We start from the raw sequence: 11460 nt of genomic DNA on the forward strand, positions 1-11460 counted from the left end.
CTCTGTTAATTGGCCTCGAGTGATTTAATCATGGACTATCCCCTATACAATGGTATCTCTGTATGACTAACCACAAAATAAAGGAATGACTCACGGTTTGTATAGAAAGCTACAAAGCTAAGCATAATATTCAACGATTTATAAATTCTCTCACATACACAATTACGACAGCTGAAAGTTTTAGAAAAAAATAATGAAATAGATTTTATTAGCTTAAGATATAAAAAGTCTCCCGGATCACATAAATCGTGTGTTAACTTTTATGGGAATGTATTGACCATCCTTAGAAGTATAAACTAACACTCCTCCAGGTTGACTTATCAATAAGACTGGTACATTTATATTATTGGTATAGCACTGAGCTAAGCTGATCTCTGTAAGACCCTCCAATTATGTCCAAAGATAAAACATTGCAATACTGAAGGAGCTTTATTCTGTGGGTTTTAAAAAGGAAAGAGTAAAAATCGTCAAAACCACTTTGATAACTTGTGAGAGAAGTACTGCATTGACAGACTTCCCAATCTTCGATTAAAAGTGGCAGTCTCAAACTAAGACCCCTGTACTACTTATCAAATATTGCTGACATTCTGTGGAACTCTTCAGGCAATATTACATGCAAGATTCAGCCCAGACACTGGTGAGGGATAACCCAACCCCATTGGGCACTGGTTTCTTACCAGCAGCTAATGGAATGAAAAGGAATATAAAAATTAGGCTGAAGGGCTAGCACTCGAACTTCTAATTAATAGGACATTTAACATAACTCTACTGCGAAAATATAAGTAGTTGGATGTGCTATGTAAATTTACTGTACAAGTATACATACGTACTAGTTACTGTAACAGAATTCAATGTGCAAAAGCAGAGAATGTATGGCAAGAGCTGTTTGATGCAGTGGGACTTGGTTTTTTATTATATATCTCTTACGATTTTCTAAATGCAAGTATATTTACAGAATTTCAGATGATATTCCCACTGGTGATCAACTTCATGGTTTTTAAATCAATCAAAGTTCACTCCGGAATTTTTATTTAATCTTTGTAGTATCTCAACAGCCCCAGCTAAAGAACTGTTCATCATTCACTTTCTTCTGAGACAATCTTTGCTGCAAATTCCTTCAATTTTGTCTTAATTACCAACAGACTACACTGTAGCTTGTGATTAAAAAAAATTTCTTCATAAAATAATATCCATACATGCAGATACACAAGGACTTAGTATTAGAAAACAGATAACAGGCATTTGTGACAATTTTTAAGCTGAATTAAGTCTCAAGATGAAGAAAATTTAATGAAAATACAAAAATGGGGACTCAACAATATGAGTACGTACAAATTTTCAACAATACCTAGGAACTGGCTGTCAACAGCTAATATGTATAGTACTTGAAATACAATGTACATATGAAGAACCATCATAAACAAATCACTGATACTATATCAGCAATATCTAAGAATATATTTTTTAAGAAAGAAAAGCAAAGGCAATGGCTATAAATAATTGTATTTTTCAAGTCAGTAGCAACCACTGAACTGCACATAATTTTTGGTAACAACACTGTATAATGAAAAATTGTGGATTCTTATGATAAATTACCAAGGATATGCAGTGCAATATAAATTTCATGTACTGCACTTGATCATTAGCAACACAGACTTCATTGGAAACATAATACAACCGAGTATTTCATTCATTCTCTCATAAAGTATTGCATCATAACAGTGCGCGTTTTACAAAAAGCTCGACAAGGCAATGATACATGCTTTTCCATTGCAATAATAAAATTGCTAATGTTCTGAAGATCTGTTCTGGTAAGTTCATTTCCTCTGCCAATCTTTGCGAGAACTTTCTCATACTTATGCTCTGCATTAGTAACTTCCTCCACTGCGGACCAAAACTTTCTGACTGTAGGATCTTTCTGTGATGCAGAAGTTTTTGCATATTGAATGTTGCATCCTATACAGGCAGGCTTGAAATCTATTTCAACGATAGGATCTGAACACTTGACGCATTTCATTTTCACATCTTCTGGAAGTTCAGCTTCAGTAGGCCAGTTTTCCCTACAGGCCTGGCATGAGCACTTAATTCCGCGGGCCTGTAAAAATGCTTTCCTTGCTGACAATGGCAAATGTTGGTACCCTTCAGAATACAGTAGCGTTACTTCTGAACCTTTGGGAATTGACATAACAGACCTCACCACTCTCACAGAACCAATGTTGTAGTGAGCAGCATTAGGATTGCAAGCGTGCCTTATCAACCAAACTGAAGGAAACAATGCTGATCCAATACCCTGATTATCTGTCTTGTTGGTTCGGGTACATACCTGGAAGAAAAATAAATATTAAAACATATGCTGGAAAAACTGAGAATGGGAATGAATTAACAAAGACAAATGTAAATAGGTATGGAATAACTGTTGAAGCATAAACAAACAAAACACATTTAAAATAGATGATATGCTGTAGTACATTCATCAATTAGTACATTTGGACAAATAAACCTTGAGCAGTCAAGAAAATAATGAATACATGTAGAATTGGTCTTACTAAGGACCAATTAATGATCTAAACCTGAAGTTCTACAGAGTATAGTGTTAGTGCATGGCTCCTAAATTCCTACTGCCACATGTTGTATGTTTTTATGGGTTAATTAGAAGGCACTTCTGTGATGGGCAAGGAAGAAATTGCAACTCAATACCCGACAGTCAAACAGGTGTGACCAGATGCTACAATATTTTGTGGCATTCTTTAAAGAAAGAAAACAATCACAACCTCACAGTGGGTTTAATCTGCTGTTGTACATTCACTATATCAAAAGCCTCTTTAACAAATAAAAAAAAAAAAAAATTCTAAACGACAATTCTACAGCACTTCCAGTCCCTGAAACCTATAATTTCATACAATCAACTTACCTGTCAGATATATACATAGCTAAGACTCCGTCGTCAGCTATGTATATATCTGCCAGGTAAGTATGTATGAAACTTTATTGTATCATAACAATATCATATTTCTAAGTGGCTCACAGAAACAGAAGGAAGTGCTTGATATACAATATGTGGTTGCAACGTTCAAATAGTATTTTATGGCACATTAGTATACTGTTGTAGTATTGCAGTACAAGACTTTCATCTTGACTGGTGATCATACAGCAGACAGCTCTGCAGCAAATCCTACACCAGATGGATTAAATCATCAACATACACAGTAGTGAGAACCTTTGTTCTTATAATATCAAGTGTGCGCGCACGTTTGGCATTCAAGTAGCAATGAGAAGTTACTATTATAAGGTTTTATAATAATTTTGTTGTTCTGTATTTGATTATTGTAGATGTGATTTAGTAATATTCATACTTTTTGAGACAAAAAATATTGCACCCATTTAGTTTCTAACGAACCCTTAGGCATAAAACATTCTGCTTCAGTAAGCAATCCCTAAGACAGAGATGATTTCACTCATTTTAGGTCATCTCCTAAACATTCTCATTGCAGATATATTTCTAACATTTACTATATGTATAAGTGCTTTGTTTCAATACTAGCTATTTTACTGAGAAATATACCAAATAGTATCTAAATACCCTCACTGTCCTGTAAATAGTAGTTAACTGCATTCTGTACGTACATCTAAAAACATTCTAAAAGTATTACATACTCTTCTTTCCCACCTTTATCCCTACACTAAGGGGTTGGATGCCTGATGTGCCTTTCCTTACAACATCAGGCTTGGTTTATTATTTGGAAGAGGGGTTTTTATGACCGCATGCCCTTGCACCAGTTATTGGTGGTGGGCCTCGCCTCTGACTAAAAAGTCCAAAAGCAAGGCAGCAGTTCCCATAGTTATTGGCAGTGGGCCTAGCCTTTTACTAAAAAGTACGACTGCAAGACAGCAGTTCCCAGTTATTGGTGGTGGGCCTAGCCTTTTACTAAAAAAACTAGGACTGCAAGGCAGCAGCTGCTCTTTTAGTCGCCTTTTACAACATGCAGGACCTACGGTGGTAGTTTTCTTACACCCCTACTACAGGGTGGTATAAAAGTATTACATACTGTATATGATATATTCACAGCCATTTTCAAATATTTAGGAATATGGTAACCCATCCAGATGTGTAAGGACAGAAAGAAAACAGCTGTGACCGAATAAAAGTCCTCACATCCCAAAATAGTACTGGCTGAATAGTCTCAAAGGGGACCTGTCCTCATTGGTAACAGTGTCACTTTGGAGACCAAAGCCCGAGCTAACCTACTTTATTAATATCAATCATTTAATAAAATATATTTATATTGAATAAACAACTCACCTTCATATCAGACACCTCAAAAAACACACTGTTGTGAGCAAATTGATACAGAAGAGCTGTGCCAGTTGCTATGCAATCCTCATCACTTGGGTCGAAGGCATTTCCCAATTCATCAATGAAAAATGACTTGCTTCTGTGAAGTATCTTCGTTAGAATGAAAGCAATTATGCAATAATTATACAGTTTTACAATCGGCTTCTTATTATTATAGGCACTGATATGGTACACAGATCTGTAATCTGAAGAACTGTAGATGCCATTCTCATCAAACCCAAACTTTTCTGGAGGAAGTTCCTTCGCCTCCCTTTGGAGCACTGGCAGCTTCTCCCTCAATGCCCGGAATGTGGTATGAATTATTGTTCTGAAAGCATTGCAGACTTCCTCATCACTTATTTGAAGTTCCATGAGATAAGGTAATATCTTACACTCTCTAGCATGCACCCCAGCAAGTCCTTTGGTTCTGCAGTCTTCTGAACAGAAGACGGTCTGGAAAAGGAAGAGCTCATTTTTACCATTAGCAATTTAGAGAATACAGTATATTAAACAGCCTGACATATTAAGATGAATGTTACAATTACTTTATCATCACTTGCACCAAGCAAATCCCATAAGTGCCTCAAATCAAGTCTGCATTATCTTTCTGTTAACAACCTATTAAATGTGCTTTCAAGTATTTTGTTAAACAAAATGAAAACTCTAATACCTAGGTCTACCTAAGGCAAGTGAATGACATTTCTGAATTCATTTGGTAGAGGACTTTTTCCAAATGTATTATCAAATACAGTGAAATATTACATAAAAAAAAAACTCCCATTGGCAAATTTAGCCACATCATAAGCAGTGTCTACAAGTCTAAAGCCGAGATGAGATACTCCCTTAATGCAGGAACCTTGGGTAACTGCAGATATGTAACAGTCAGGACTTAAGGCCTGTCCACACTAGGAAACACTGTTTGGAAACAAAGCTTGCAAACTGTTTATAAACAGTTGCAAAGAGCCTGGAAACTGTTTGCAAACAATGTTTCCTGTCCAGACCTCGTTGTCATCAGGATGCCTGTTGTTGCAGTAACCTCAGTATTTTCCTTGGCAGTTTGAATGCACTCGAGGAGGGTTAAGAAAATGAAAAGTTTTTTTAAAAAGGAGCATGTCATGCTGACTTGTTTCTGGTGGAATTGAAAATAAACGGAACAGGTTTCAACAACTGCGTTCAAACGTCTCCTGAATCTGAAATACCCTTGTGACACCCCAGATATCTCAAGAGGATACCATAGTATTTAGAAAAGCCATTTCACCTTCCATCACCACACTGGCTGTGACACTGAGGTATCTGCTGTAGTACTTCAAAAAGAATTTCAGATGTACATTTCAATCCTAATTCCAACTAAATGAGAACAATTTTGGCCCTTGGCAAATAACACCTGGGACAAAAACTGGAAAAATAACACCCTCCTTTTTTCTGTCCTGAAGGATTTACAGCATGCTCTCCTACATGTCCTCTATCACCTGTCATGAGAGATTTATAGCATACAAATAAAATGGTCAAACTTCTCAGAGAAATCTCAGGTATGCCAATGTTCCTGGTTCTCTTACATTACCACTACACACTCCCTATCACTCAGATAATAAGGAATTTGTTTCCAAGTCATCAAGAAACAAGCAATTTAAATCGCTCCTATTTTATACCGTTTTGCCTAATTGTTAAATCCTGCACTTATTCCTCATCTACTGGAATCCTACCAATTGTACTATCTTTAAAGTATGGAACATTTCATGACACTTTGTGGAACCCAACTCCTCTTTCAAAGAACCAGTATGACATCCATAAATAGATGACTTTTCTTATTTTAAGGATGTTTGGCTATCCTCTCACAGCACTTCAGAGATTCGTTTGCCTGCCCATGATGCTCCTACTTCCATCTTAAAATGATATTGTTATGATACAATAAAGTTTTATACATACTTACCTGGCAGATATATACATAGCTATTGACTCCGTCGCGCCGACAGAATTTCGAATTTCGCGCACACGCTACAGGTAGGTCAGGTGATCCACCGCGCCGCCGCTGGGTGGCGGGAATAGGAACCCATTCCCGTTTTCCATCAGATTTTTTCTACACCATCTGTCTCCTGAGGGGAGGCTGGGTGGGTAGTTTAATTGTATATATTCTGCCAGGTAAGTATGTATAAAACTTTATTGTATCATAACAATATCATTATACATTCAACTTACTGTCAGATATATACATAGCTGATTCACACCATTGGAGGATGGGTAAAGACAGCTAATAACTGATTTAACAGGAAAACACAACAATCGTTGTAGGTATTAATAACATAAAACCTTGGTTCCTACCTGTTTAGACTGAAGACTTCATGGTTAATGCCCAGGCGTCTGCTTAGTCTCAAGAGCCTCAGCGAGATATTGATCTATTGCTAAGAGTTCTTGTAGGTCTGCCAAAGGGGTCTTATCCACTTACTTGGCCGATCCTATAAGGGCTATGTCAAAGGAGTTTCAATCCACTTATATGACAAGAACCTTTTTCTAAGGAGCACAATCCCGATCCTGATCACCTTAACCTAACCAAATGTTGTATCTAAGATTGCAAGAAGTCATCCCCGGACTCCTTGCAAACAACCAAAAAACTCAATCACAATATTTTACACCTAATTCTTTATGAAAAATAAATAAAAATAAAAATAAACAAATATAATTTCAATTTGTACTACCTCGCTTGTAAGACCTATGCACATTCTCATACTGTCAAAAGCACAAAGCCGCCTGTGCTAGCCCAAGCACTCTTGTCAGCAGAAAATCCTGATACTGTTTTAAAAGGAGAGGTCCATGTACGAATTTAGACAATGTCTTTAATCCTGACTCTGTTTAAAAGGCACATTTCTAGTTCCTCACTAGCAAGGGCTATGGCCGCCTGTGCGACACCAAGCACTTTTACCAATAGTAACACAAAAACTGCCTCAAATAGTGGAGATCTCCGTAATCAAAGACACCGTTTTTATCCAAGCCTATCCTGTAAGATAAACTCAGAGTTCCTTACCTAAACAAGGCCATGGCCGCCTGTGCAACAACTAGCCGTCAGGTAAGAAAGTTAGAGCCCATCCCACCAGTATGGTATGGAAGTATTAGACTTTTCATAAAAGTTTAAGGATCGGTATGTGTCCTCAGTCCCAGCACTGTATCCGCAGACACAAAAGGACCTAGAGAGAAGCACTTGTCGTAGGTATTTAACATCTCTAAGATAGTGGGATGCAAATACCGAGTTGCATCTCCAATAGGTCGCATTAATAATGTCCTTCATGGACTATTCTTTTGAATGATAATGATGTTGCCACTGCTCTTACCTCATGAGCTTTAACTCGTAATAATTTAAAGGAATCCTCTGCACAATCGCTATGAGCTTCCATAATCACACTTCTAATAAAATACGCTAGCGCATTCTTGGACATTGGTCTTTTCGTGTCCCGAACTGGCGCACCATACTTTGTTTACATGCCTTCAACTCTTCTTTCTTTTTAAGATAGAACCTAAGAGCTCTAACCGGGCATAAAGTTCTTTCGATTTCGTCTCCCATTAAGTTTGAAAGACTTTTCACCTCAAAACTCCTTGGCCATGGTTTCGAAGGGTTCTCATTTTTTGCCAAAAATGATATTGTTAAGATACAATAAAGTTTTGTACATACTTACCTGGCAGATATATACTTAGCTATAGACTCGGTCGTCCCGACAGAATTTCAAAAAAAAAAAAAAAAAAAAAAAAAACTCGCGGCACACGCGACAGGTAGGTCAGGTGATCCACCATTCCCGCCGCTGGGTGGCGGGTCTGGAACTATTCCCGTTTTCTAAAGCCATAATTTTCTCTTCCACCTGTCTCCTGAGGGGAGGCTGGGTGGGCCATTAATCGTATATATCTGCAGGTAAGTATAATACAAAACTTTATTGTATCTTAACATATCATTTTTGTACAAGTAACTTAACCAGCAGATATATACTTAGCTGATTGGCACCCTTGGTGGCGGGCAAGAGACAGCTAAAAAACAAATAATACTTAAACTAAATACATTAAAAAACAGGGAAAAAACAACCTATGTTCTTGGATAACATAATCCATAGTTCCTACCTTATTGGGCTGAAGACTTCATGACTACTGTCGATGAGTCTGCTTGCCTCAAGAGCTTCAACGAGGAATGAACCTATGGTTGAATAACTCTTTGGATCGTGTCAATGGGGGCTAGCCCGCTTACGCGACAGAGCCTATACTGGATCGTACCAATGGGGGCTGACCCACTTACATGGTAGAGCCTTGACCTTTTTGTCATATCAATGGAGACTCGCCCTCTTACATGACAGAGTTAAGGTTTAAAAACAAATCACAAAAGAGCACTGAAGCCAATCCCGATCACCTGACCATGTAGTCTTGTTACAATCTATGAATTGTAAGAGGGTCCCTATTCCCTCTGACAATTAACCAATAAAAACAACCACCAATAAACAGTAATTTAAGCCTTAAACTAAATAGGAAGGATTAGCCTCAGCCCCTTCTCCCGCACTGAATTCGCCGAAACATACGCTCCCAGAGCAAAGCACTTTCGTACGAAATTTTAACGTCTCTTAGGTAATTCGAGGCGAACACCGAATTACATCTCCAAAATGTCGATTCTATAAGAGTCTGAGCGACCATGTTTTGTGAAATGCCATAGACGTAGCTATGGCTCTCACTTCATGAGCTCTCACTCTGAGAACCTTGAAATGCTCTTCTTCGCATTTAAGGTGAGCTTCCCTTATTACATCTTTTATGAAGAATGTAAGGGCGTTCTTAGAAATCGCTCTTTTCGGATCTCTTACAGAGCACCAAAGACTTTCATCTGTACCTTTCAGCAACTTCTTCTTCTCCAGGTAGAACTTGAGTGCCCTGACTGGACACAAAGTCCTTTCTAGTTCTCTCCCTGTTAATGAGATATTCCTTTTATCTCAAAGCTTCTTGGCCAGGGCTTTGAGGGATTTTCATTTTTCGCTAGAAAAAATGGTTGAAAGGAGCAAATCGCTGAATCCTTCTTAAACCCCACTTTACCTTCCAAAGCTTGCAACTCACTCACTCTCTTGGCTGTTTGCTAACGCAAAAAGGAATAAAGACTTTCTTGTTAAGTCTCTAAAACGAAGGCTGCGTGAGAAGGTACAAATTTTTCCGACATTAGGAAACTTGAGGACACAATCCAAGTTTCCAGCTAGGCTTCTTGATTACTGTTCTTTCGTGGTCTCAAAAGACCTTATAAGGTCATGAAGATCTTTATTGTTTGTCAGATCTATTCCTCTATGTCGAAAAACTGAGGCCAGCATACTTCTGTAACCCTTCACTGTTGAAACTGCCAGGTTACAGTCTTTTCTCAAATATAGGAGAAAATCTGCGATTTCAGTTACAGAGGTACTGGAGGAGGATATTTTCTTTTCCTTACACCATCTTCTAAACAACTCCCACTTCGACTGATATACTTTAGAAGTGGAGCTCTTCTGGCTCTTGCAATAGCCTTCGCCACTTCTCGTGAAAAGCCCCTTGCTCTGACAAGTCCTTCGACAGTCTGAAGGCGGTCAGACTTAGAGCGGGGAGGTTTTTGTGAACCTGTCGAAGTGGGGTTGTTTGAAGAATCGTTCCTTAGTGGAAGGCGATCTTGGAAAATCCACTAACCACTCCAGCACCTCTGTGAACCAATCGAGAGCCGGCCAGAAGGGAGCGATGAGGGTCATTCTTGTTCCTTCCGAGCAAGCGAACTTCCTCAATACTTCTCCTACTATCTTGAAAGGAGGGAAGGCGTAAGCGTCCAAGCCCGTCCAATCTAGCAGAAAGCTGTCTACTGCTACTGCTTGAGGATCCGAGATCGGGGAGCAATAGGTTTCTAACCTGTGATTCTTGTTGGTCGCGAACAGGTCTATATTGGGCCTTCCCCACAGATGCCAAAGTTGTTGGCAAATCTGAGGATTGAGAGTCCATTCCGTGGGTAGGACTTGTTCTTTTCTGCTTAACAGATCTGCCCGGACATTTTTCTCTCCCTGCACAAACCTTGTGAGGAGAGAGATCTTCCTTTCCTGTGCCCAAATCAGCAGATCCTTTGCTGATTCGTACAGGGAAAAGGAATGCGTCCCCCCTTGTTTCTTTATATAAGCGAGGGCTGTTGTGTTGTCCGAGTGAATCTGAATCCCCAGACCTGAGACCTGTTCCTCGAAATGAACCAAAGCTAGATGAATGGCTGTTAGCTCTTTCTTGTTTATGTGCCAGGACACTTGTTCTCCTTCCCAAATGCCTGACACCTCTTGCGAACCTAGGGTCGCTCCCCACCCTGAATCTGAGGCGTCTGCAACAACGCTAGGCGAGGGTTCTGTAAGCGAAGGGAGATTCCTTTGCTTAGTTTCTGTGGATCTAACCACCAACGGATATTCTCCTTGATCCGTTTCGAGATTGGAAAAGTCTCTCCCAGATTGTTGGACTTCCAATCCCACTTCTCCTTCAGATAAAATTGAAGGGGTCGTAGGTGAAGTCTTACTAAGGAAACGAACTGTTCCATCGAGGAGAGGGTCCCCAGCAAGCTCATCCATTCCCTCGCGGAACAATGTTCTTTCCTTAAGAAGACTGACACCTTTTCTAGGCAGCGTTCTCTCCTTTCCTGCGAAGGATACGCTAGCAAAATCCCGAGAATCCATCTGAATCCCCAGATAGACAATACTTTGCTGGGGAGTCAGCATGGATTTCTCGTGATTTACTAAAAGTCCTAAGGACTTTGTCAACTTTAGAGTAACTAATAGGTCCTCCAGACATTTTTTCTCGATTGGGCTCTTATTAGCCAATCGTCCAGATATAACGAAATCCCTGATCCCTTCCAGATGTAGCCAATAAGCTACATTCTTCATGATCCCCCCCCCTCCGTAAAGACTTAAGGGGCAGTCGAAAGTCCGAAGCACATCGCTCGGAAACTGGAACACTTTCCCTTGGAACATGAACCTCAGATACTTCCTTGCTGCCGGATGAATTGGCACATGGAAATACGCATCCTGAAGGTCCAGGGACACCATCCAGTCCCCTGGACGAAGAGCAGATAGAACAGAGGAAGACGTCTCCATTGAAAATTTCTTCTTCAAGACAAAGAAATTCAGGGCACT

The 11460-nt window shown here is 39.3% G+C and overlaps 1 protein-coding gene across 1 annotated transcript; it reads right to left on the bottom strand.

The window, feature by feature from the left end:
* Positions 1–1012: 1012 nt before the first annotated feature.
* LOC135197097 (SET and MYND domain-containing protein 4-like) lies at positions 1013–4782 on the bottom strand (the record flags this gene model as incomplete). Its single annotated transcript, XM_064224056.1, is given in 2 exon segments — positions 1013–2323; positions 4301–4782. Coding segments are annotated over 2 exon segments (1115 nt in total), but the record flags the coding sequence as incomplete, so codon positions are not given.
* Positions 4783–11460: the final 6678 nt, after the last annotated feature.

This window comes from Macrobrachium nipponense, chromosome 18 (genome assembly GCF_015104395.2).
Source record: "Macrobrachium nipponense isolate FS-2020 chromosome 18, ASM1510439v2, whole genome shotgun sequence".
Classification (NCBI taxonomy): domain Eukaryota; kingdom Metazoa; phylum Arthropoda; class Malacostraca; order Decapoda; family Palaemonidae; genus Macrobrachium; species Macrobrachium nipponense.